Source organism: Gorilla gorilla, chromosome 21 (genome assembly GCF_029281585.2).
Source record: "Gorilla gorilla gorilla isolate KB3781 chromosome 21, NHGRI_mGorGor1-v2.1_pri, whole genome shotgun sequence".
Lineage (NCBI taxonomy): Eukaryota > Metazoa > Chordata > Mammalia > Primates > Hominidae > Gorilla > Gorilla gorilla.
The window spans coordinates 59,555,173-59,582,374 of record NC_073245.2 but is presented as its reverse complement, the minus strand read 5'-3'; the positions used below and the strand labels follow the sequence as shown (position 1 = coordinate 59,582,374).

The window sequence follows — 27,202 nt, the reverse complement described above, 5'->3', positions numbered from 1 at the left end:
ATTGGTGGTGTGGAAGCTGGTGGTGGTGGTGGTATGTGTGTGTTGGGGGGGTGGTGTCAGTGTGCTCATGTTTTAGGACTTATGTATAGTGCAAAATCTCATCTACCACCAGACTGGGTTTGATTCAGGACTCACTGACCAACACATTTTGGCCTTTTTTCAGGTCTCCTCCACACATCTGTATGCATGCTGGCCCCACATAAGATTTCTCACTTTTTACATTTCCCTTGACCACTTAAGGCTGCAGCTAGAAGTTAAGTGGGAAAAGTGGAGTCTTGTTTAGCAGTACCTTCAGAATTTCCCTAGAAGTTCAGTACATAAATTTTCAGCTTGGAGACCAATCCGACATGACTGTAAATGCAGGAAATATATTCAATTGCTGTGTTATGTCAACTTTATGGAGTCAGTAATCTTTTTTCTTTCAAATGAGTGTCCAGTAGCCCACTTTCTGACACTGAATTGGAAAAAGGCTCATTTAATCAGGAGAAACGTACCACATTCTAAGTTGAGAAAAGTCTGTGCAAGGCAGGCCAGCTTAGCTTCTTAGAGTAAAACTGCAGGCAGTTAATGATGTTATATACTTAAAACTGAACAGTGCCACTGCCCCAAACAAGTAAGTTCAGACACTCAGCTATTTTCTTTGTTCTTATCTCCTTGCTGTAAATGGAAATTACATATCGAGGTTCTTGTGGCCTCCCTAGAAGCAATATCTAATCATAAGACTCCTGGTTTGGTGCCTTCAACGTTTGCATAATACTGTGTTTGTTGGGCTGGAAGGGAACTTAAGGGCAAGTCATTTGTCCTCTGAAAGCTTGCATTAAAATGGCTCCCACAGGTTTGGAGAGCCAAGATCTGTTTTCAAATGTACAGCCCCCAGCAAGTTCCCAACCCTGGACCAAGCTAGCCACTTTTCCTCTGGTACTGTGACCCCTACCAAGCATGAGTCTGTAAAAAGTTAATTGCTTTCAAAGTAGCATTATTTTCCAGTTTCAGGAAAGGGGAAAAAAAATAAATGTCTGCATTGCAGCAGGACTAGGTAGGGACGGCAGTACTGGCTCCCAGAGCAGCCCAATGGGGTTCTTCTACTCTAGCTTTTAAACCAATAGACTTGGAGGAAAGGTTAAAGATTGACAATTGCAGTGGCCGAACTAAGAACGGGCCTTCTGGAAATTTCTACCATCTTTGTTCCTTTTAGGAAAAGCAGATCTGCCAAGCAGAAGAGTCTCCTACCTTCCATTCCTAGGTCATCTCCCTTCCCTGCTTCCCCCCAACCCCCCTTCTTTTTCTCATCAAGGTAGAATGTTCTCTCTGCCACGTTTGTAAATTGCAGAAGGAGGAACAGAATGTTGGGCTGTTTTCCTTTTTCCTTCTGCCTCCTCAGTCCCCAAAGAGGATACACAGCAGCAAGGAGCAAACACAGACACACTGAAGCTTTTGATTCCTCTCCTTTTTTTTCCTTCAAGACCCTCCAGGATGGATTCACTTTCTGCTTTGGGAAATTAAGTGGCATTCACGTGGGGGAGGGGGAGTAACTGCTTTTATTAGCTCCAGAAAATGGTCAGTGTTCAGTCTGTAACTAGGAATTAATTATATATAATCACTCAGTAAACTTTCTACAGAGTTTTTCTAATTGCTGAGCCTGATCATAGTTAGCCCGTTGGCGCCAAGTCCAGTTACTTTTATAATTAACAGCTCAAAGATTTGAGTCAGAAAGAAAGAAACAATTGGGGGCCTCTTGGATTATAAATTAGGGATGAAAACAATAGCTTTTTTTCCTTTCTTTCTTGTCACCCCTTTTATTTTCAACAAAACATTTCCCCTTTTCTTTCCCTGGGAGAACCAGTGGGGAGACTGCATCAGGTCTTAAATAGGATGAGGGGGGAGACACTTTTTAGGAAGTGGGGTGACAGTAACCTAGAAAACCCTGGAGGCAAAGGTAGGTTTTTAAAAGTCCAGCCACTTGCAATGCATGATGTCTTTGTTTCTTTTGCCCTCTTTCCCCTTCTCTCTCCTGTGGCAGAGGCAGCAGACATTTGTCAGCCTGGGAACCCTCAATCTGGCTTTGCCTCTGGTTGACTCTGGAAAGAAAGATACATTCAAAGGGGCCTTCGCTACTGCACAGCAGAGATTTAAAAAGGGAATATGTTTCGGAACCCTTTGGTTACTCTTAAAATGCAAGATCTGAGCAAGGGTTCACCCTTGGCTTCAGGTTGCTAAGGTTATGGTCGCCCTCCCCGCTACTTCCCACTCTCCTTGCAGACAAACAAACAGGCAGTGGCCATGCCAGCTCTGCAGCCAGTGTGCTGCCAGCCTGTCCCCCCCATCCCGATTACCTTACCTACCAGCCGGCGGGGGCCAGTGGCCCCGTCCTTGCCCTGGCATGGCCTTGGGCACTGTGCCCTCCTTTCTCCCCTGGAGCTAAAAAGCAGTCACCTTGAAACTCCTCACTCCCAGCACCAGAGGAGTTCTGAGGCCAACGCTCAGACCTGTAACAGTAAATGACGTTATCCACTCAGGCTGTTAGTTCGGCCTCTGAAAGCGGGTTTTGCAAAACCCATTGTTAATTCTCAGGCTCTGTTGGGGGTGGTCAGAAATCTAATTTGTGAGTATCCTGTGCATTGGATAAGGGAATGTTTTCCTTGTGTTTCTCCTCTGCAGACTCGGATTGTCTTTCCTTGATGTTAACTGTCTTAGGACTGGCTGCTTCAGAGGGCTGGGTATTTGGTGGCTGTTTGCAGGCTTATAAACAGCCTTTTTATTTTACCTTTGCCGTAGACTGAGGTGCAGCCCTTTAGCTTGGCTTTTCAGATGCCTGCTGTCCTTGAAGCACTTTCATTTTACCTAGCGCCTTTTTGGTATGGATGCAAAGCTGGTTTCTAATAGACTGAGAAGAGAAGGGGGACCGGGCTTCCTCCTTGCCTTCCCCCAGGCTGCTCCCTGGGAACATTTTTGTGTTTGCACAGACACCTGTCCGTCTGCAGTTTGTGCCACGGGGCTGCACAATTCCTAACCTTCTACCCACCTAATTCGAGGGCAAGGGGGCCTCATCACAGAGCCTCATGTTGAAGGCTCAGGATCTACAAGAGAAGGCTTTTCCTTAGGAACCTGTGACTTCACAAACTCTCCCTGTCATTGCAGAGTTTTTTTTAAGCTTCTAAACGTTGGGTTGTTGGTGTCCTTTGGTTCAGCTTTTCCTAGTTCTGGTATTTAGGAAGGTGGCTTTGAAACTCGCAGGGCTGCTTAAACAAGAGCTACAGCTATTGAACAAACTGCTACCATTTTAGCTTCAACACAGGAATGAGGCAGTGTTGCCAGACGCCATTTTAAGAATCCTGCATAAATAGCTTAGCTACCGATGACTCTGCCTGTTTTAGGTGAGTGCTTATATAAAGCTGCTCTGCTAACCATTCCCCCCCACCCCAATTTCTTAAAAAATTAATTGCAGATTTAGGGAAGCATGGTTTTTAATTTTGATGTTCACTATTTTGTAATCTAGAAGAGGAAGATGTTATGCCTTGGGGATTAAATATTTCTTACAGCCTGGACCATTTTGGTATTTTGAATGAAAGTAAAAACCAGGAAAAGTCCTTTCGAATGATGCATGATTCTTGAATTGCTGTGCGATGATCCTCATCTCTAGAACCAGAGTCTTGTGCATGTTGGTTATATATTCTAGATGGCTTAGATACTCTTCTTTAAAAGTCAAATAGTAGGGGCACTTGGGGAAAAGAAATATGTGGGCATTGTGTATCCAGGCATTTTTCTGTCAAAACTAGATGCTTTCTTTTTTCTCTCTCTTGGAAGTGTTGAGGAGATGAGATTCCTGGGAATTACGGACCATCCCTGAGTCCTCAGAATTAATAATCAGAAGGCTTAAAGCATCCTGGAGGTGCAGTAGTTCATCTGCAACTTTTAATTGCTCTTTTTTCAGTGCATGCAGGTTAAGAAGTAAGCAAAGGTTTTCTTGCTCAGGCACTGGGGGAGAAATCTTTTATTCTTTTTGGGATGGGATGGGGTGGTCTTGGTTATCTTTGCAGGTACTGTTATTTCTTTGAATTGCCTCAAATGTATCAGTTTGTGAAATCTGCAGGCAAATGACTTGGGTAAATGTGAGTGTAAGAGGTGGTGGTGTATACAATGTATCTAACTAGTTGATGGTGTATTTTCCTATTGGAGTGAGAAATTGTTTGCTTTTCAGCTAATTTTACCCTTTTCTGTAGCGGGCCCCCAGTTTCCTCAACAGACCTTTAAAGGGAAAAAAGTAATGTCAATTTGAAACAAGAGCTTGTTGTCCCATTGTTTTTGATTTAAATCATCAGGGTTGCTGGAAGCTAGCAGATATGGAAGGAAATAAGCTGTCTATGTTCTAAGACTTTAATGTCTTAATGACAGAAGTTCAGAGTATTTTCTCCAGATGCAGCTGCCTTTTCTTTTTAAGAATTATTTGACTGTTTTTTTTCCCCCAAATGACTGAACAGTTCTTAACCTAAATTGACCAACATCAGTGGGACAATTCAGACAGGTACAGATCTTTTCTTGCCACTACTTTTGATGTAATATTCATGTTTTTTTTTCCTAATAACATACTAGTTCTTAACACTAAATCAAAACACACACACACACACACACACAAAAACCGAAATCAGTGGTGTAGGAAAAAGGAAGTCCCTTTAGATGTGGCTATTCAAAATGACTAATTTTGCATTCTGGTCTTTGCTTTTGTAAATGAAGTTTTTTTTGTTTTTTTTTTTTCTCCTTTTAATGCATAGACACTGCAGTTTCCTTTAGTCAAATACAAGTTAATTGTGTGTGTGAGTGTGTGTGCATGTGTGTGCACGGGTTCCTTTTGAAAGGATGGTTTGCTGATCTGTGAAAAAGATGGTTTTCTTAAATTGTTGTGCTTGAAATTCTGTGCTAAAGCTGGTGGTGCTATTGCTAAAGTTGGGTGATTGTGGTGCCCACTTGTAATACTTGGAAAGATAAAACAGCTTAACTTTTTTTTCCCTCTCTCTTCTGCTCCAGCATTGATTATCTTAAAACTCAGAAGCAAATAGCCACCACATAACTAGTTTGCATTTTCCTCGTCTCTCAGCAGCATTCCTGCCTGAAGTATTCAGCTCCTCTAGGCTGTTACAAGCCAAATAATGGTTCCCTTGAATGCAGCCTTCCTCCATGATCAATACACCTTTGAATGTTTTCATCGCTGCAGAAATCCTTCAAGTGGGTTTTTTTGGCTCAGTTCTGCATAATTGTTTCCCTCACCACTGTAGATTTCAGTTGGATCGCAGATTAGCGTTTTCTCTATTACTCAAAATATGGGATCAGTTTCAAGAAGTTTAGAATTTCACATACTTCATGCTAGAGAGGGAAACAGAATTCTAGTTGCTAGAAAAGATCAAGGTTGCTATTTGTTCCTTTGAAGTTAACTGTCTACCCATCTCCAAGGGCTGCGTGGGGCTTTTTGTTAAGATGTATTTCCAGTCACCCCAAGCCAGAACCCATCAACAGCATCCAGTTGGACAACCTGTGTATGTTTCAGGCGGAGTGTTTCTGAGTTGAGAATGTTTTCTCCTTAAGTTGGAATAGAAAGCATTAGTGCTGAAATAACCTTCAATAAATCACCGTTGTATTATTGCATATAAGCGATGTGTTTAAATTTAGCAGGCTGCTTTCTCCTGATGAAAACCATTTGTGACAACATGTCAGTTGTTTCTTTGGTGATTTGTGTCACAGGCTTTCTTTACAGATGCGGTGTAAATGAAGTTGTTAACGGGGTTCAAAATCAGATGGCTAAATGTGTTAATATTCTCATTTAAACCCAACTACCTTTCTTCGTCTCCAAGCCCCTATAATTTAACTCTGAACTATAATCTTTTCCATTCTATCTAGCTCCCATCCTAAGTCTTCTCCTAATGTGGAACTCTCCTAAAATCTTCTCCTTATACTAGCGTTCGAGACATGAGGCTGTCTTTTTGGGCCTTTTGCGTTGTCACAGTCCCAGACCACGGAACATTCTCTCTTCCCCAGGACAGGACATTCTCTCTTCCCCAGCCTCCTTCCTGTCCTGGCGTTGAGTCTTCCAAATGGAAAATTCCAGCCATATCAATTGGTGATGCACCCATTTCTTCCTGTGGAACGACAGTCTGATGGAATTGCTTCTGGAGTAAATGCCCAGCTTCTTACCACTTCAGTGTCAGCCCGAATGTTTGGAAAGTTCTAGCACCTCAAACCATTTGCATCTATGAAAGCAGAACTCTATTTTTTCCCTTTGGTTTAGCTTGTGAGTTCTCTGTGGGAGGAAGATCTGATATGGCCGGCTCTCTTTCAACCCTAGTTCCAGCAGAGAGAGAGAGAGAATGTTCTGGGTGACGGACCCTCCCAGCAAAGGGGCTTGCTTTATTTGCTTCTCTCCCCAACCCTCCACTCTTAGCCTTTGTCTTTTGAATAATCCTTCCTCATTCCACTTTTGTGGTGGGGGATAATTAGTCACAACTCAGTAGTAAGCCGTGCCTGCTGTAGAGAGGAAGCATTCAGGGGGTTGGAAGTGTGGAGACCCCAGTCTGATTCCTGGAATCAGTGCTCCTCGGTTCAGTGTTTTGAGACCAGGTCTTTAGCTTCTAGCTGGGCATATTTTTCTGCTTTGTAATTTAACCGGTATCTTTTTTTCCCCATGTTCCTGCCTCATCAGGGAATTGTAAGATTTAGGGGGAGGTGTGGGAAATCTTACTCTTTGCCCTAAAGTATTCAGCGATCAGAATTCTGGATACCCTGCAAAACACCTCCAACCTCCCTGCCTTTGAACCCTGTGTTAACAATGAGAAGCTTGTTTATTTGAAGGCTGGGTTCTCATTGGCCCACAGGGGTAGGTTGTAATTGTGTGTCTAAAAAATTGCCTTTTGCATTCCCCAATAGCATGACAACTGGAATAGTAATTTGACTTAAAAAAAAAAAAAAAAAGAACAACCTAGTGTTTTAAAAAACTCCTTTAGGACTCTTCACACTTTGTTGAAATCAGGTGTGGGTTTCCTCCCCCCAGCCCTGGATAAGGATGAGGGAATGTCTTTAAGGTGGGTTTGTTGCTAGAACTTCCAAATAGCTGCCCCCATGGGGCAAGTTCTCAGCCTTCCTAAACATGAACATAATTTGCTCTGTTTCAGCTTGGCTGAAGAGGAAATAAAAACAGAACAGGAGGTGGTAGAGGGCATGGATATCTCTACTCGCTCCAAAGGTGAGTAAAAATCTTGTATTATCTATTCTAGAGCTAAGGAGGAAATTGGAATTTCTTTTTGTTGTTGTAGTGCAGTGAAGTGTGTGGCTCTCTGAGCCGACATTGTAACTCTTCTTGGATTTTCAGATATAAGATTTTTTGATGGATGAACCTAATTGATGGAGAACTCTCCTCCTTTTGGTTTTCTTTCCCTGGTGCCTGTGTAGGGGTCCTGACAGTGAATTTTACCTGTGTGTCATGACTGAGGGTGGCTGGCTACCTCTCCGCAGGGTGACTTTCAGGAGCCATGGTTTAAATAAAGCATGTTCTGGAAGCCACCAGAGCCTCTAGCTGCTGCTCGTTTTCTGATTTTAACAACAGACCTCTTTGGAATCCCAGAAGTGGGATGAAGTCAGCCCGCTTCATTGGAAAGTGGTGGTCTTGGGTTAGAGATAAAAAGGAAATGTAGAGCTTGCTGGGATGCCGGGGCCAGTGTTTGCATTTAGTTCAAAATTTAGCAAATTAGGACAAACACAATTTATGCGTTTATTCACAAGCCTGGAGTAGACTCCTGAATATCTTCTAATTGAGGGATTGGTACTTTTCATTTGGTCTGTGTGAAAGAGATTTTATGAGGCTTCCCAAAATGAAGCAGTTATTCACTTTTACCTTCAGGGTGCTTTCACAAATGAGCTACTGGAGTATTTTTTGTATCTTTGGTTGATGAAAAGGCTCATCTCCAAACTTAATGGTTGTACCAAGGTGTTTTCATTCCTTCAACAAGTCACTGAGTGCTTTCTTGGAACACACAGCCTTGCAATGGGGGTTATGGGGAGGGAGGAAGAGGCTGGACAGGGTTACTGCATACTGCCGGAAGGAGATTCTCATTTGGCTGCAGACTGTCGCACAAAGTGACTCCCTAAAGGCGTCTGAAACCAAAAGCATTTTGAGGATTGTTACAAGACAGCGTGTCGCCAGGCGTGGTGGCTCATGCCTGTAATCCCAGCACTTTGGGAGGCCAAGGCGGGCCATCACGAGGTCAGGCGTTCGAGACCAGCCTGGCCAACATGGTGAAACCCCCGTCTCTACTAAGAATACAAAAATTAGTCGGGCATAGTGGCACGCGCCTGTAATCCTAGCTACTTAGGAGGTTGAGGCAGGAGAATCACTTGAACCCGGGAGGCGGAGGTTGCAGTGAGCTGAGATCGCACCACTGCACTCCAGCCTGGGCGACAGAGCAAGACTCCATCTCAAAAAAAAAAAAAAAAAGACAGCATGTCATTTTGGGGCAAAGTTGAGGGTCCAGTAGTCAAGGCTGGGACCTGGGAAGCGGAAGCTGGCTGCTGATCTCTGGCAGGGGTCACAGAAGGGGAGGCACCCTGGGTGGGAAGGCCTGGCTTACTGGGTGGGTGCTGTGTGCTGGGGAGCAGCAGGAGGAGGCTGGGCGGAGGCAGAGGGCTGCTGCCCCCTCATCACAGCATGACCCAGCCTGTGCTGGGTGGCAGGAAGTTTCAGTGCCATTGATGGTGAAGAGAGCTGAGCCACCAGGGACTTCAGAGCAAGGAAGTTACCTTCTCACAGAGGTGTTTTTGATGTTGCAGGAGCACGTGCCTCTCAGCCACTTCTCAGCCCCCTTGTTGTGGTCAGAATCAAATGTGGTCCAGCAGGAGACGGGGCAAAGTGGAGAGAGACTGAAGAGAGGGGGCCAGGAGGGTGGGGGTCTTGTCCCTGTTCTGCTGCTTACCTTCCCCAGGGGGCTTGGACACTGGCTCTGTCCCTTCATTTTTGTATTTGTGAAGTGGGGTGTTGGATTAGATTCTATCCAAGCATGACCAAGCTGGGTGACCATTGTCTCTTTCTCTCTTTTCTCCTACTCCCATCCTCTCCCTTCAGCGGCCAGAATGCTCTTCAAAAACGTGGATTGGGGTCAGGCACAGTGGCGCATGCCAATCATCCCAGCTACTTGAGAGACTGAGGTGGGAGGATCAGTTGAGGCCAGGAGTTCGAAACCAGCCTGGGCAACTTAACGAGACCCGCCCCCTGCCCCCATCTCTATTAAAAAAAAAAAAAAGTGGACAGAGTGCGGTGGCTCACGCCTGTAATCTTAGCACTTTGGGAGGCCGAAGCGGGTGGATTGTCTGAGCTCAGGAGTTCGAGACCAGCCTGGGCAACACGGTGAAACCCCATCTCTACTAAAATACAAAAAAGTTATCTGGGCGTGGCAGCATGTGCCTATAATCCCAGTTACTTGGGAGGCTGAAGCAGGAGAATTGCTTGAACCCAGGAGGCGGAGGTTGCAGTGAGCCAAGATCGCGCCTTTGCACTCCAGCCTAGGGGACAGAGCGAGACTCCATCTCAAAAAAAAAAAAAAAAAAAAAAAAAGTGGGTCAGGTTCTGTCTCATTTTGCTAACTCCTTCTGATGATTTTCCAGTACCCTTCCACTCAGGTCTGAAGTCACCGTGACCTGCCTACCTGGGCCGGCCCTGTTTACCTTTGTTTCCTTTGTGATGTTCTGTTCACCTTGTGCCATTTCTCCCCCCACTTCACTTGAGCTCCTTGGCCTCCTTCCTCTTGGTTTCTTCCTTGGGGCCCCTGTGTGTCTTTTACCAGGAGCAGGCTGCCCATTTCTTATTGTGATCTCAGACTTATCTCAGATGGTGGCTCCTCAAAGAGGCTTTTGGTGGCCACTGAGTCTGAAGGAGTCATTTCGTTATTTTCTGTTTTAAATATATATATAAAAGACAACGTCTCACTCCACTGTCCTGGCTAGAGTGCACTGGTATGATCATAGCTCACTGTATCCTTGATCTCCTGGGCTCAAAGCTCACTGTAGCCTCAATCTCCTGGGCTCAAGCTATCTTCCCACCTCAGCCTCCTGAGTAGCTGGGACTACAGGTGCACACCACCTCACCTGGCTAATTAAAAAAATTTTTTTTTTGTAGGGATGAGGTCGCAGTGGGTTGCCCAGGCTGGTCTGAAACCCTTGGCCTCAAGTGATCCTCCCTCTTTGACCTCCCAAAGTGCTGGGATTATAGGCATGTGCCACCATGCCTGGCCAATTTTCTATTACATTTTTAAAATGAACTTTTAATTTAACAGTAGTATTAGATTTCCAGAAAAGTTTTGAGGATAGTGCCAAGAGTTCCCATGTTAGCCCCTGGCTCCACACACACAATTTCTTCTATTATTAACATCATACACTAGTGTGGTGTAATTGTTACAAATAATGCATCAATTTTGATATGTTATTACCAACTAAAGGCCATCCGTTATTCAGATTTCCTTCGGTTTCCCACAAAAGTCCCTTTTCCGTTTTAGAATCCCACTCAGGATTCCTCATTACATTTAGTTGTCTGCCTGGGCTCCTGTTGGCTGTGACAGTTTCTTAGACTTTTCTTGTTTTTGTTGAACTTACTGGTTTTCAGGAATACTGGTCGGATATTTTGTAGATTGTCCTGTCAATTGGGATTTGTATAATGTGTTTCTCGTGATTAGACTCTGGTAAACTGTGGTTATGGGTTTTGGGGAGGAAGAAGACTACAGAGGGTAAAATGCCATTTTCATCATATCACATCAAGGGTATGTATTATTAATAAGATCTATCACTGTTGGCCTTGTGCAGTGGCTCACACCTGTAATCTCAGCACTTTGGGAGGCCAAGGTGGGGGGATCATCTGAGGTCAAGAGTTCGAGACCATCCTGGCCAACATGGTGAAACCCTGCCTCTATTAAAAATACAAAAATTAGCTGGGTGTGGTGGCAGGCACCTCTAGTCGCAACTACTCGGGAGGCTGAGGCAGGAGAATCACTTGAACCCGGGGTGGAGCGGGTGGAGGCGGAGGTTGTAGTTAGCTGAGACCATGCCACTGCACTCCAGTCTGGGAGATAGAATGAGACTGTCTCAAAAAGAAAAAAAAAAAAAAAAAAAAAGATTTATCACTGTTGATGTTGACCATGACCATCTGGCTGTCTTTCTTCTCTTTCCATCCTCTGCTCTTTGGAAGGAAGTCACAAAGCATCACCCACACTTAAGGAGTGAAGAGCTATGCCCCACCTCCTCGAAAGCAGAGGCTTGACATAAATTATTTGGGGGCCGGATGTGGTGGCTCATGCCTGTAATCCCAGCACTTTGGGAGGCCAAGGCGGGCAGATCACTTGAGGCCAGGAGTTCGAGACCAGCCTGGCCAACGTGGTAAAATCCCATCTCTACTAAAAATAACAAACATTGTATGCCTATAATCCCAGCTACTTGGGAGACTGAAGCAGAAAAATCACTTGAACCCGAGAGGCGGAGGTTGCAGTGAGCCAAGATTCCACCACTGCACTCCAGCCTGGGTGACAGTGACACTGTGTCTCAAAAAAAAAATTTAGAATTCTTCTGTATGAGGTATTAGTCTCTTCTCCCTCATGTATTTATTCAGTCATTTATCTCTAGCAGTGTGGAGTCTGGGATGGTTACTTTATACTGTGGGTTGTAATCCAACACTACTTATTTATTTTATTGCTCAAATCATTCCAGCTTTGGCAGTTGGGAGCTCTTTGTGTTGGCTCTTGTGTCCCCTTGACAGACTCCATCGTTGTGGGGTTTATTTATTTGTTCTTTTGAGACAGCCTCGTTCTGGTGCCCAGGCTGGAGTGCAGTGGTACAATCACAGCTCATTGCAGCCTTGACCTGCTGGACTCAAGCAGTCCTCTTGCCTCAGCCTCCCATGTAGCTGGGACCACAGGCATGCATCACCACAGTTGGCTAATTTTTGTTCTTTTTATTTGTAGAGTTGGAGTCTTGCTGTGTTGCCCAGGCTGGTTTTGAATTTCCCAGGCTCAAGTGATCCTACCACTTTGGCCTCCCAAAGTGCTGGGGTTACAGGTGTGAACCACCATGCCCGGCTGTCCTATTTATTTATTTATTGAGCACTTTCTTGTCTTCTGGCACTATAAGATGTTCTAGGCTCATTTTGTATGTCTTTGCCTCAGCCCTAAAATCATCCATTTCTCTATGGATCCTGGTTTCTTTCTTTCTTTTCTTTTCTTTTTTTTTTTTTTTGAGATGTAGTCTTGCTCTGTTGCCGAGGCTGGAGTGCAGTGGCGTGATCTCAGCTTGCTGCGACTTCCACCTCCTAGTTCAAGCAATTCCTCTGCTCCAGCCTCCTTAGTAGCTGGGATTACAGGCACATGTCACCATGCTCGGCTAATTTTTTTGTATTTGTAGTAGAGGCGGGGTTTCACCATGTTGGCCAGCCTAGTCTCGAACTCCTGACCTCAGGCAATCCGCCTGCCTCAGCCTCCCAAAGTGCTGGGATTACAGGCATGAGCCTCCATGCCCAGCTTTTTTTTTTTTTCTTTGAGACAGAGTCTCGCTCTGTCTCCCAGGCTGGAGTGCAGTTGGCGCTTTCTTGGCTCACTGCAACCTCCACTTCCCTGGTTCAAGCAATTCCCCTGCCTCAGCCTCCCGAGTAACTGGGATTACAGGAGCGCACCACCACGCCTGGCTAATTTTTTTGTATTTTTAGTAGAGGCGGGGTTTCACCATGTTGGCCAGGCTAGTCTCGAACTCTTGACCTCAGGCAATCCGCCCGCCTCGGCCTCCCAAAGTGCTGGGATTACAGGTGTGAGCCACCGCACCTAGAGGATCCTGGTTTCTTTTATTGGAGAATAGTATTAGAAACCAAGATGTGGGCACTAAGTGTGCTCATTTTTGTTTGTTTGTTTGTTCGTTTTTGAGATGGAGTTTCCCTCTGTTGCCCAGGCTGGAGTGCAGTGGCACAATCTCGGCTCATTGCAACCTCTGCCTCCTGGTTTCAAATGATTCTCCTGCCTCAGCCTCCTGAGCAGCTGGGACTACAGGCACACACCACCATGCCTGGCTAAGTTTTGTATTTTTAGTAAAGATGGGGTTTCACTATGTTGGCCAGGCTGGTCTGGAACTTCTGACCTTGTGATCCTCCCACCTCGGCCTCCCAAAGTGCTGGGATTGTAGGCATGAACCACCGCACCCGGCCAAGTGTGCTCATTGCTACTGGAATGTCTTTGTTCTAGATTCTTTTTTTTTTTTTTTTTTTTTTGAGATGGAGTCTCGCTCTGTCACCCAGGCTGGAATGCAGTGGTGCACTCTCAGCTAACTGCAACCCCTGCCTCCGAGGTTCAAGCAATTCTTCTGCCCCAGCCTTCCAAGTAGCTGGGACTATAGGTATGCACCACCATGCCTGGCTAATTTTTAAATTTTTAGTAGAGATGGGGTTTTGCCATGTTAGCCAGGCTAGTCTCGAACTCCTGACCTCACTCAAGTGATCTGCCCACCTCGGCCTCCCAAAGTGCTGGGATTACAGGTGTGAGCCACCTTGCTTCTAGATTCTCTCAGTAGACAAGGAAGGATATATACACATACTGTGTAAACATTTTTACATGTATCCATCTGTGTCTATATCAGCTAAACATGAGTTCATTCTCTCGTTTGACCTTTTCGCATTACCACATGGATCATTCTAGCCTTATTCCCTGGTTTCTCTGTAACCTCCTCCTCCAACAGTGAGAAGGCTGGCTTCTACTGTCCACCGTTTGTTTACTATTTTCTGGTACATTTTAACCTGATCTACAGTGTTCAGTCTGATGAACTTTAACACACGTTCGCACTCATGGGGCCCTGACCCAGATCAAGATAATTAACATTTCCAGCATCCAGAGCGTCCTCTATCCCTCTGATTTTGTTTATAGCCTTTGTCCTCACTTTGTATTTTCTTATTTGTTACTCTGCTAGAATGCTGGCTGCTGTATTTTTTTTTTTTTTTACATTAAAAAAAATACTTTTTGAGACAGAGTCTTGCTCTGTTGCCCAGGCTGGAGTGCAGTGGCTTGACCTTGGCTCGCTGCAACCTTCATTTCCCGGGTTCAAGTGATTCTCCTGCCTCAGCCTCCTGAGTAGCTGGGGCATACACCACCACACCCAGCTAATTTTTTAATTTTTAGTAGAGATGGGTTTTCACCATGTTGGCCAGGCTGGTCTCGAACTCCTGATCTCAAGTGATCTGCTCGCCTCAGCCTCCCAAAGTGGTGGGATTGTAGGCGTGAGCCACCACGCCTCCGGCATTTTTTTTTTTTTTTTAAGACATGGAATCTCATTGTGTTGCGCAGGCTGCAGTGTAGTGCAGTGGTTATTCACAGTTGCCATCATAGTACACTACAGCCTCTAACTTCTGGGCTCAGGTGATTCTCTTGCTTCAGCCTCCCGAGTAGCTGGGACTGTAAGTGCGCACCATGGTTTCAAGTTCCCTCTTTAAGCACCCCTGGACCACCATTCTTACTTACCCCAATGATTTGAGAGGCCAGGTGCCATTGAGATTTAAAACACCTGGCTTCTGGCTGGGTGGCTCATGCCTGTAATCCCAGCACTTTGGGAGGCCAAGCACTTTGAGAGGTGGATCATGAGGTCAGGAGTTTGAGACCAGCCTGGCCAATATGGTGAAACCCAGTGTCCACCAAAAATAGAAAATTAGCTGGGTGTGGTGGCAGGCACCTGTAATCTCAGCTACTCAGGAGGCTGAGGCAGGGGAATCGCTGGAAACCAGGCGGCAGAGGTTGCAGGGAGCTGAGATCGTGCCCCTGCACTCCAGCCTGGGTGACAGAGTGAGACTCCGTCTCAAAAAAAACAAAAACCACCTGGCTTCTAGAGCCAGATTTCCTGGTTCTGTCTTGCCCCCTTTCTAGCTGAGTTATTCCTTGTGGCTAGGTTTCCTTTTGTAAATGGGGATGATTAAGATAGAAGGTTATGGCTAAGATGAACTTTGCTCACACAGATAGAATGCTCAGAATGGTTCTTGGGGCCGGGTGTGGTGCTTCACTCATGCCTGTGATCCCAGCATTTTGGGAAGCCGAGGCAGGCGGATCGTGAGGTCAGGAGATCGAGACCATCCTGGCTAACATGGTGAAACCCCGTCTCTACTAAAAATACAAAAAATTAGCCAGGCGTGGTCGCGGGTGCCCGTAGTCCCAGCTACTCAGGAGGCCGAGGCAGAATGGTGTGAACCCGGGAGGTGGAGCTTGCAGTGAGCAGAGATCGCGCCACTGCACTCCAGCCTGGGCGACAGAGTGAGACTCCGTCTCAAAAAAGAATGGTTCTTGGGACAGGGTGGCTGCTCAAAAATGTTAGCTATGATTTGCATCAACTTAGAGACAGTGAATTTTTATTGCTAGGTCTGTCAGGTGGTGAGAATGACTGTTCTGCCATTTCCCCCACTTGCAGCCTCTAGGAAGAAGGTCTGGAGGCAGATGAGGAAACCATGCCCGGAAGACCCCCTGCTTAGAGGGGGCACAGTGAAGAATTGTGGGCCGGGCACTGTGGCTCACGCCTGTAATCCCAGCACTTTGGGAGGCCGAGGCGGGCGGATCACAAGGTCAGGAGATCGAGACCATTTTGGCCAACACAGTGAAACCCCGTCTCTACTAAAAATACAAAAAATTAGCCGGGCGTGGAGGTGGGCTCCTGTAGTCCCAGCTACTTGGGAGGTTGAGGCAGGAAAATGGCATGAACCCGGGAGGCAGAGCTTGCAGTGAGCCAAGATCGCGCCACTGCCCTCCAGCCTGGGTGACAGAGCGAGACTCTGTCTCACAAAAAAAAAAAAAAGAAATAATTGTGTTGAGTTGCCCAGCAGGCAGGCTCGGGACCAGATAGGAATTTGCTTCTCTCCATCTAGGAGTCCAGTGCTTTGCACTGCCTTGCAAGCTTCCTGTCCTGTTGGCCTCTGTGACATTTGAAGAAGCCATTCTGCAGGTGTTTGGAAGGATTTTCTCGGGTGCTTGGGAATTCTTGCTTTGGTACGGAATCATTGAGGGGAAGGGATCACCTTGTTTTGAGGGAGAACTTTCCCCAAGGATTCTCTGGGGTGGTTGTCGTTATGTGAAACTGAGCTCTTGTGCCCCATAGTGAGTGGCGGTGGTGGTAGCTTCTGTTTCCAGAGCACCTTTCTGCTGGAGCCACTTGGCTTAATATTCAAAGTCCTGGGGTTAAGGTTGGGGTTGCTGAGGTTCCCAGAGCTGAAGTCTGCATGGTGAAAATATGATGTCTGTGAAGCTGACTGGGATGAAGCCTTATCTCTTGTTCAGTCCCAGTGATCTCAGCGTCCACAGTGGGATGATCTCCAGGCTCAGTGAACATGTTTTTTTTTTCCTCCAGCCTGCTTTTCTTGGGAAGTTTAGGGACTCTGTTCCCCTGTGACATGACCCGGGTCAGGGTCCTTCGGTTCTGAGCAGGAAAGGGATGGACTGCAGGTGGTCTGTTGGTGTGAAGCTGCTCCCACTGCATTGGTGGGAAGGCTGGAGGTCCAGGCCACTCTCGGGAGTAGAGCCAGCCCGGAGCCTCCTCAGGGACAATAGCGCAAAGTCCACGTGCACGTCTCTGGCCAGGGAAGGGCTAATATCCTGGACACCTGGACCCACCAACGCTGTCCCCACTGGGAAAGAGATGGGTCCTCAAAAGGAGATAAGGTGACCACTCTACCATCTTATGAACCTGGCAACGTGTTTTTCTCTACTTGCAGTTAGAAAACAGGTGCTGAGCCATCCTCTTCTTGGGAAACTTAGAAACTCTGACAATAATTGGTGCGGAATTCCTCAGTCCTATTCCTACATCTAGTCCATGTGACCTTTCAGGTTCTCTAACTGAATTTCAATTTTTACGCCCCTCTCCCCTTGACACATACTCACTTATTAACTGAGTAATTCCCAAGCCAGTCATTGCCATTATGCCAGCCTTGGCATTTAGTAGAGCGTTTTAGCTCTCAGGAGACAAAGCTTTCGAGCTTTCAAGATGTCAGGTTGACATTTGTGTCCGAGGGTAATGATCCTGCTGAAAGATGCTCCTACATCAATGGGAAGTGCCATCTCGATGCCAGGTGTGTTTGCGTGGCTAATATTTTCTGAGTACTTCATGGCATGATATGCAGATTACTTCATTTAATTCTCGTACTAATTCCATGATGTGGGTGTGTCATTCCCATTTTACAGTTAAGGAAACTGAGGCTCAGATGAATTAAGGAAGTGTCAAAGTAGGGATGGAACTAGGGTCAGGTTTTATCTTTATTTATTTATTAATTATATAGAGGGTTATTGCCGTGTTGCCCAGGCTGGTCTTGAACTCCTGGGCTCAAGGGATCCACCTACCTCGGCTTTCCAAAGTGCTAGGGTTACAAGCGTGAGCCACCACTCCTGGCCCTTTGATTTATTTTATTTTATTTTATTTATTTATTTTTTTGAGACAGAGTCTCCCTCCATCGCCCAGGCTGGAGTGCCTATCTCGGCTTACTGCAGCCTCTGCCTCCTGGATTCAATTGATTCTCCTGTCTCAGCCTCCGGTGTAGCTGGGGTTACAGGCGCCTGCCACCACGCCCGGCTAATTTTTGTATTTTTAGTAGAGACAGGGTTTCACTGTGTTGGCCAGGTTGGTCTGGAATTCCTGACCTCAGGTGATCCACCCGCCTTGGTCTCCCAAAGTGCTGGGATTACAGGGGTGAGCCACCGTGCCTGGCTGGCCCTTTGATTTTTAAACCTTTTTTTTTTTTTTTGATAAGAGTGTTTAATGTCCCTAGATTTTAAACCTTTGTACTTAACCATGACCTGTATTCCAAGGGTTGCAAGTCAAATGCCTGAAGGGCCCAGCAGGTAGATCAGTGATTGTGGCTGGCATCTGGGGATGCAGGGGAAAGGGGAGCTTTGGTGAATGGGAGAGTGTGCCAAAGTGGGGAGGGTGCCTCCATCTGATTGCTGACCAGCAGGAATATGGCTTACCCGCTGTGGCCAGCTGGGATTTTCTTTTCCCCTGTAAAACTGCCTCATTTAGAAATGTGGTCTATGTAGACTGGCTTAGCTCTAAAGATCATGCGTGAACCCAACAAAACACATTTCCGGGTCAGAAGAAGCCGAGGGCTGTCATTTTGCATTCCCTGTGCGAGACTGGCCAAGGCACAATTCATTGCAGAATTTGGCCTCACCATGCGTGAGTCAGAACAAGCGCCTTGAAGGCCAGGGATTTGCAGCCTGAGAAATGATGTACTCCGCGGGTTGAATTCACGTCTCCATACAAAGGCTCCCCTGTTTGGGCTGCTTGCGTCTTGATCCTGCCATGTGTGCGTTTTGTGGTAGTGCTTGTGGTGTGTGGATGCCAGCCTGCCAAAGCTGAAACCATTTTTAAAAATGTCTGTGTAATGTCACCGGCACAAGGGAATGAACGACTTGGAAACACGCACAGATGCAGCGGAAGCCCAAGATATTAAAATCTTGAACAGTATCATTCTTGCTGAGATTTGCTGGGGGTATGGATGTGTTTTCAGAGACAGGATGCTAGAGAATATACAATTATAGCAATTTGCTAACCAGCCCCAGACCTTAATTAGCACAGGATCCTTGTTCTCACTGTTGTATGTAAATTAAGACTTTCACAAAGGGATTGTTTATGAGGACGGCTGTGAGATAGAGACCTTCTGTCATTTTTCAAGGAAACTCTTTCAGAAAATATAACCACAAACACTTTTAAATCACAGCGCGATGCAGAAGTGCTGAGAATTTTTCTTTCAAAAAATGAGCATCAGTATTTTTAACCATATTTTGGCTCCTCTCTATCTCTGACAGCCCAAGAAGTGCCATCCGTGTACTGTGCAGTGGAAAGAATTTATTTGTGAGTTAGATGACTACCAGATTGTTCCTCTCCTAACAAGGTCTAAAATATCCCAGAACTCTGAAGATGTCTGATTATGGTTTTGCAAATGAGAAATCTTCTACCTTCTCTTGGCCAGCATCGTCTCTACTGTGCATCTGTTCATGGAATCCTGTCGGCAGTGTCTGTGCAATTTAGCTTTGTGGTTCACTCATGCAAACCTTGTGTTTGCCCCGTTTTTGAAGCATGACCCACGTTATATGTTTGTGTGACTATTATTATTCTAGAAGACTGTGATCTAAAATCGACCGTTTCAAGCTTAGTTTAAAAAGAACCATCTCTTCTTTTTCCTCTCTAAATGCCTGTAGAATAAGCATATCAGGGCTGAGGCCTTTTAGAGACCTGGGTACTTTTTATTGCCTTATTAAAGTCGTCATTCCTTCATTGTTCTCTATTGATAGTGGATCCTTTACCGATGACTTGAGGTGATCAGTTTGGAAAGACCAGGTGTCATGGCTGTGGGGGGGTGAGGGTGAGTGGAATGATCATAAGCCCCCTTCAACTTCCTGTGACTCCCCTCACCTATCCTGGGCTTTCCTGGGAACCTAGAGATCCAGCGCTTTACAGACTTAAAAAAAAATACCTTTATTGACATATAATTCACATACCATACAATTCTCCTTTTTGTTTGTTTGTTTGAGACAGGGTCTCTCTCTGTCGCCCAAGCTGGAGTGCAGTGGGGCGATCTCGGCTCACTGCAGCTTTGATTTCCTGGGCTCAAGCGATCCTCCCACTGCAGCCTCCCGAGTAGCTGGGACTACAGGTGTGCACTACCACCCCTGGCTAATGTTTATATTTTTTTGTAGAGATGAGGTTTCACTATGTTGCCCAGGCTGGTCTTGAACTCCTGGGCTCAAGCGATCCTCCTGTCTTGGCCTCCTAAAGTGCTGGGATTGCTGGTGTGAGCCACCACTCCTGGGCCCAGTTCTCCATTTAAAGTGAATAGTTTGATGGTTTTTAATATATTTTCACGGAGACCGGGTGTGGTGGCTGACGCCTGTAATCCCAGCACTTTGGGAGTCCGAGGCGGGTGGATCACCTGAGGTCAGGAGTTCCGACCAGCCTGGCCAACATGGTGAAACCCTGTCTCCACTAAAAATACAAAAAATTAGCAGAGTGTGGTGGCATGTGTCTGTAATCCCAGCTACTCAGCAGGCTGAGGCAGGAGAATTGCTTGAACGTGGGACGTGGAGGTTGCAGTGAGCCAAGATCGTGCCACTGCACTCCAGCCCGGGTGACAGAGCAAGACTGTCTAAAATATATATATATATATATATATATATTTTTTTTTTTTTTCACAGAGTTGTGCAGCCAACACCACAATCAGTTGTAGATTTTCATCACCCCCAATAAGAAACTTCATACTCATTAGCAGTCACTTCCCATTCCCCCTTTACCCCTGTGCCTGGCTAGTACCAGTCTACTTTCTGTGCCTGTGGATTTGCTTATGCTAGACATTTCATATAAATGGAATCATACAGTATGTGACCTTTTGGTCTGAGTTCGTTCACTTAGAATAATGTTTTCAAGGCTCATCCACATTCTTGTAGCATAGATCATCAGTACAGACAGTCCCTGACTTACAGTGGTGCGGAAGTGATAGTTCAGTACAAACAGTACTTGGCATTTTGGATTTTTGATCTTTTCTCTGGCTAGCATCAGTATGAGACTCTATTGGGGTGCCAGGCACCTCCCAGTCAGCCACATGATCACAAGGGTAAACAAACAATCTATACGACCATTCTGTTTTCACTTTCATTATGGTATTCCATAAATTACATGAGAGAGTCAACACTATTATACAATAGGCTTTGCATTAGATGATTTTGCCCAACTCTAAGTGTTCTGAGCACATTTAAGGTAGGCTAGGCTAAGCTATGATGTTCCCTAGGTTATGTATATTCGATGCTTATTTATTTATTTATTCATTTATTCATTCCTCCTTCCCTTTCTTAATTTCCTTTTTTTTCTTTTTTTTTTGAGACGGAGTCTCACTTTGTCACCCAGGCTGGAGTGCAGTGGCACAATCTCAGCTCACTGCACCCCTCTGCTTCCTGGTTCAAGCGATTCTCCTGCCTCAGCCTCCTGAGTAGCTGGGACTAGAGGTGAGCACCATCACGCCCAGCTAATGTTTTTTTTTTTTTTTTTTTTTTGAGACGGAGTCTCGCTCTGTCACCAGGCTGGAGTGCAGTGGCACTATCTCGTGTCACTGCAACCTTTGTCTCCCAGGTTCAAGCGATTCTCCTGCCTTAGTCTCCCGAGGAGCTGGGACTACAGGCATGTGCCACCACGCCCAGCTAATTTTTGTATGTTTAGTAGAGACGAGGTTTCACCATGTTGGCCAGGATGGTCTCAATCTCTTGATGTGATCCACCTGCCTTGGCCTCCCAAAGTGTTGGGATTACAGATGTGAGCCACTGTGCCCTGCCATGTATTTTTAGTAGAGACGGGGTTTCACCTGTTGGCCAGGCTGGTCTTGAACTCCTGACCTCAAGTGATCTGCCTCCCTCAGTCTCTCAAAGTGCTGCCTGCCTTACTTTCTGATGGGGTCTCACGATGTTGCCCAGGCTGGAGTGCAATGGTGGCCTCAAGGGATCCTCTGGTGTAGCTGGGACTACAGGAGTGTACCACTATATCTGGCTTAAATGCATTTGTGTTTTTTTATCTCTCTCTCTCTCATATATATATGTTTTGTAGACACAGGGGTCTCACTGTGTTGCCCAGGCTGGTCTGGAACTTTTGGGCTCAAGTGATCCTCTGGCCTTAGTCTCCTGAAGTGTTGGGATTACAGGCATGAGCCACTGTGTGTGACCTCATTTTTGACTTCTGGTACTTACATTTTATGGGCTTATCATCTGTAACTCCATCGTGAGTTGAGGAGCGTCTAGTTCATTTCCTTTTATGACTGAATAATGCTGCATTGGATGGATATGCTACACTTTGTTTATCTATGTATGTGTTGATGGACGTTTGAGTTGTGTCCACTTTCTGGCTAGTAGGGATAATGCTGCGGTGAGTGTTCATGTCTGAGTTTTTGTGTAGACACGACACATTATCATTTCTCTTGGGTATAGATTTAGGAGTGAAATTGTGGGGTCATAGGGTAACTATTAACCTTTTGAAGAATATACACATTTAAATTTTTTGTGTAGTCTTTATTTATTTTTTTGAGATAGGGGCTTGCTCTGTTCCCCAGACGGGAGTGCAGTGGCATGATCCTGGCTCACTGCAGCCATGAACTTCTGGGCTCAAGCAATCCTCCCATCTCAGCCTCTTGAGTAGCTGGGACTACCTGTACATGCCACCATGCCTGACTAATTCTTTAATTTTTTGTAGCGACAGAGTCTTGCTATGTTGCCCAGACTGGTCTCCAACTCATGGGCTCAAGTGATCCTCCTGCCTTGGCCTGCCAACGTACTGGGATTATAGGTGTGAGCCACCATGCTTGGAGTCACAGACTTTTAAAGGCACTTGTCTCCCCTCTCTGCTGTCTTGACCCCCACATCTTTCCTACTAGCAACTGCTGTATTTCTGTCCTCTTCTTCAAAGCCAAACTTATTTTTTTTTTTGAGATGGAGTCTCACTGTATTGCCCAGGCTGGAGTGCAGTGGCACAATCTTGGCTCACTACAACCTCTGCCTCCCGGGTTCAAGTGATTCTCCTGTCTCAGCCTCCTGAGTAGCTGGGATTATAGGCGCATGTCACCATGCTCGGCTAATTTTTGTATTTTTAGTAGAGACGGGGTTTCACCATGTTGGTCAGGCTGGTCTTGAACTCCTGACCTCGTGATCTGCCTGCCTCAGTCTTCCAAAGTGTATTTTTTACACTTTTTGTATTTTTAGTAGAGACGGGGTTTCATCATGTTGGTCAGGCTGGTCTTGAACTCCTGACCTCGTGATCTGCCTGCCTCAGCCTTCCAAAGTGCTGGGATTACAGGCGTGAGCCACCGCGTCCAGCAAGCCAAACTTCTTAGAAGCGTCTGTATTCCTGTCTTTGTCCTGCAAGCTCCAATGTGGCTTCCACCCTGACCTTCCACATTCACATCCCCACTGAGCTTCCTGGAGACTCTGTGTTGCCTTTTCCAGGGGAGGTTTTCCATCCTCATCTGCTGCGCTGTCTCTGCAGTACTGGAGATGCTGATTATTCTTGTGGACACTCTCTCTTCCTTTGCCTTCTTTGCCACCACAGTGCTGATTTTCCTTCTGTTTCCCTGGCACCTTCTCCTCCTCTCTCTGGCCATTAAGTGCTGGAGTTGCTGAAAGCTTGGCCTTGTCCTTGTCTCGCCTAGCATGTTCCTTCTCTGGGTGATCTTGCCCACATCTGGAGCTTTATGACTCAGACATTTATGTTTCCAACCTAGATTGCTTCTGAGTCATGGTGCAGAGGGTCAGCTGCCTACCTGACCTCCCTGCCTGTTCATGGGCGTCTCAAACTCAAGATGTCCACGAGAGATTTCACATCTTCACCCCCAGAGATATGGACTCATTCCCCATTCTTCTGTTCTTTGCCCTTTTGTGTCATTTTCTTACAATATCGTATCCTAAATGTCACTCCACTTCAACCAGCCTATCACCATTGAACTACAGTGGCCTTGTAGTTGTTCTCACTATCTCTATCTGCCGCACCCTCCCAGTCTTTTGAAAGGAACATCTTCCTGGCTGTCCCTTCCTACTTTAAACTCTTAAGTGTTTCCTCCTTGGCTTTTAGATTCATAATTGCAAAACCCTCCTGTGCTGGCCTCTGCCCATCTTGCTAGTCTCTGTTCTCTCTGTGTTCCGTTTTCTCCGTGTTCCGTTCTCTCCGTGTTCCATTCTCTCCGTGTTCCACTTCTCTGTACTGCAGCCACACGGACTGTGCAGATCCATCAAAGTCTCAGGGCCTTTGCTCATACCTTGAAGGTCCCCTCCTTGCCTTCCTCTCCTTACTCCCCATCAATTTTAAGGCTCAAAATGAGGATGAGTTCTGCCTTTTGTTTTTGCTCATTCTGTTTTACTACCACCTTGCCTGCTGCTGGTGAGCGTATAATAAATATTTTTTTGAATGAACAAATGATTTAGCTCTATCAGATGGGTAGAACTTCTATCCTAGAGACTGAAGTAAAAGCAGCCTTTTGGCGAGAGAGGATGGCTTTGTTTTCAGCATTAATCCAGTGCCTGGAGATAATTACCCAGCTCAAGTGTCTGTTCTCTGCAAAGCGACTGGTGGCCTGTCTTCCTTTTCCCTCTAGGGACATAGTACTCTTTGAAATGGCCCTTTCCCCCTGGTTTCTTTGCTTTCTGACATATTAGTATAACTTCTAATGGGCGCCTTCTAAAACACAAGTCAGATTGTCCCACTCTCCTTTAAATTTGCAGTGGCTCCTTAAGAACACAGCCTTAAGGGCATGGTGTCTCACGCCTGTAATCCCAGCGTTTTGGGAGGCTGAGGCAGGAGGATAGCTTAAGCCCAGGAGTTCAAGACCAGCCTGGGCAAAGTGGCAAGACCCCCCGTTCCTACAAAAAAAAAAAAAAAAAAAGCAAAAAACCCAGGCACGGTGGCTTGTCTCTGCAGACCCAGCTACTTGGGAGGCTGAGGTGGGAGGATAGCTTGAGCCCAGAAGGTGGAGCCTGCAGTGAGCTATGATCTTGCCACTGCACTGCAGGGGTCCTGCAGCATCTGTCTTTCCTGGACAGACTGCATGGCCTTGTGAGAGTCCTGTGATGTGCACCTTGCTGAGACACACTTGGCATTGCCTTCCAGACTGACCTTCGTGAGGACCATCCTCACTGTGTCCATGGAGACCCAGGCCCTCTCTTGGCCTGAACCCTTTATTTACAGTCTCCCACAAAGAAGTTCTTTTAGGTTCCAAAGTCAAAAATCACTCTTAAATTGCCCATGAAAGTATTCAGCTTTGATCAGAAATTCGTATGCATACTAAAGAGTTAACAATTGCCAGGCTAGACTAAAGGAGTGAAAGGTGAATCCATATTCACATTTCCCTGCATCCGGTGTCTTGAATTCAACTACTCAGTCCCTAGAGGCAAATTGGGATGGGTGGATGATTCTGCAGTGTCCTGCTTGCCTGCCAGGCATGCTTCTTTGTCTTAATATTAAGCTTCTGCAGCTGTGCTGTCCAACACAGTAGCCACTAGCTGTACATGGCTCTTTAAATTTACATTAACAAGCCGGGCGTGGTGGCTCACGCCTGTAATCCCAGCACTTTGGGAGGGCAAGGTGGGTGGATCACCTGAGGTTGGGAGTTTGAGACCAGCCTGACCAACATGGAGAAACCCTGCCTCTACTAAAAATACAGAATTAGCCAGGCATGGTGGTGCATGCCTGTAATCCCAGCTACTCAGGAGGATGAGGCTTTAGAATCGCTTGAACTCGGGAGGAGGAGGTTGCGGTGAGCTGAGATCACGCCATTGCACTCCAGCCTGGGCAATAAGAGCGAAACTCCGTCTCCAAAAAAAAAAAAAAATTACATTTACAAAATAAAATTCATTCCTCAGCTGCCCTGGCCACGTGTCAAGTGTCTGACAGCCACAGGTGATTAGAGGCTGCTGTTATTAGACAGCACTGATAGAGAACAGATCGAGAACATTGCCATCATTCGAGCAAGCTTGATTGGATCACACTGTTCCGTAGCCTTAGTAGATTAATGGATTTGTTGTGCATGCTGTGCTGAATGCTGTAGGTGAAGCTACGTCGCCAGGGGACACAGCACTGAACATGTTCCATGCATGATTATTGAGTTTAAGTTTTGCTTGGTCATTGCCTCCTGAGCTTGCCTATTCTTTGAAAAGTTGTGCAGAGAACACAGTCCTCTATCTTTGCAAGTTGGTGTGTTTTGTTCAGGCCCTGCTGAATTCCCTTTTTGCCAGGCCCCTTGGCACCTAGGCCTGACTGGGGTAAAGTTCCACAGGATATGCCAGGGAGCTGGGCAGTCCTCCCTCCAGCCTTCAACATGCTTTACCGTAATTATTCATTTACCTGTGTGTCTCTTCTAGACTGATAGACCAAATAACTCTCACCTCTTTAGACTAACAGGGGACTGGCATTTCATGGTAGTTGCCCATTAAATGTTTTGTGAATGAAGGATCTCTTCCAAGAACTGGAAACTAACTTGGCCAGGCACGGTGGCTCATGCCTGGAATCCCAGCACTTTGGGAGGCCGGTGCATTACCTGAGGTCAGGAGTTCAAGACCAGCCTGGCCAAGATGGTGAAACCCTGTCTCTACTAAAAATACAAAAATTAGCTGGGTGTGGTGGCACGCGCCTGTAATCCCAGCTACTCGGGAGGCTGAGGCAGGAGAATCGCTTGAACCTGGGAGGCAGAGGTTGTAGTGAGCAGAGTGCCACTGCACTCCAGCTTGGACAACAGACTCTGTCTCAAAAAAAAAAAGAATTAACTTTTTGTGGGGTGGCAGAGGGGTTAAGGTTTATTGGATTTTCCTTTCAAATGATAAAAATCAGTGTATCTCCTTGACAACAAGCCAAAGTATACAAAGAAAAAGCTAAAAATCTTCTGCCAGGTAACCAGTGATAACAGTTTGATATGTTTTTGTCTATACTACCCTCTCCATGCTTATAAAAGTGTCAAAAAACTTATGCAATACTTATAATGGGGTTGAACTTTCTAGGGCCTGGCCATCCTAGCAAAACATCCCTTGTCTCTGATCCCTCTCTTTACCTTATTATCCTTCTCTGCTTCCCCTGTCCTGTTACACCCTTTAAGGGCCTTTCAAGGTTAGATTTAATGATCTAGGGTAGTCATGGTAGCTCATGCCTGTAGTCCCAGCATTTTGGGAGGCCAAGGCAGGAGACTTACTTGAGCCCAGGAGTTCAAGACCAGCCTGGGCAACATAGTGAGACCTCATCTCTGAAATAAAAAAAAAATTGCTGAGCTTGGTGGCATGCACCTGTAGCCTCAGCTACGTGGGAGGCTGAGGCCGGAGGATAACTTGAGCCCAGGAGGTCAAGGCTGCAGTGAGCTGTGATTGCACCACTGCATTCCAGGCTGGGCGACAGAGCAAGACCTGTTTCTGGAAAAACAAACAAAAAAACAATAAGTTATAGATTTAATTATCTGAAAGTTAAGAATAATGGAGACCTTGGCAAACAGGGATTCTAGAGTTCTACCCAAAGTGGGCAGGCGGGAGGATTGTTCCATGTGGGAATAGGGGGCCCTATGTGGAGGGATCTTGTGATTTTCTTTTCTTTCCTTTTTGAGTCTTACTCTGCCGCCCAGGCTGAAGTGCAGTGGCACAAACTCTGCTCAATGCAATCTTTGCCTCCTGGGTTCAAGCAATTC

At 46.1% G+C, this 27,202-nt stretch overlaps 1 protein-coding gene and 1 long non-coding RNA gene across 34 annotated transcripts in view; one reads left to right on the top strand and one right to left on the bottom strand.

The window, feature by feature from the left end:
- The window catches only part of ZMYND8 (zinc finger MYND-type containing 8), a 158,962-nt gene that overhangs the window by 14,128 nt on the left and 117,632 nt on the right, over window positions 1-27,202 (top strand). For 23 of the 33 annotated variants that reach the window (XM_019017198.3, XM_019017193.3, XM_019017216.3 and 20 more), the window contains one exon: window positions 7,158-7,228. The exons of 1 other annotated variant lie outside the window; for it this stretch is intronic. In XM_019017198.3, the coding sequence (XP_018872743.2) occupies window positions 7,158-7,228 (71 nt within the window). Of the gene's footprint in view, window positions 1-2,728; window positions 3,375-4,576; window positions 5,221-6,918; window positions 7,068-7,157; window positions 7,229-27,202 lie in introns of those variants that run through there. 9 more of the 33 variants (XM_055373137.2, XM_055373133.2, XM_055373132.2 and 6 more) reach the window with 6 other exon arrangements.
- On the bottom strand, window positions 446-2,587 carry LOC109024371 (uncharacterized). Its single transcript, XR_008674578.2, has 2 exons — window positions 2,339-2,587; window positions 446-2,078 (listed from the first exon to the last, which is right to left on the bottom strand). It is a non-coding gene; the product is annotated as an uncharacterized lncRNA (long non-coding RNA).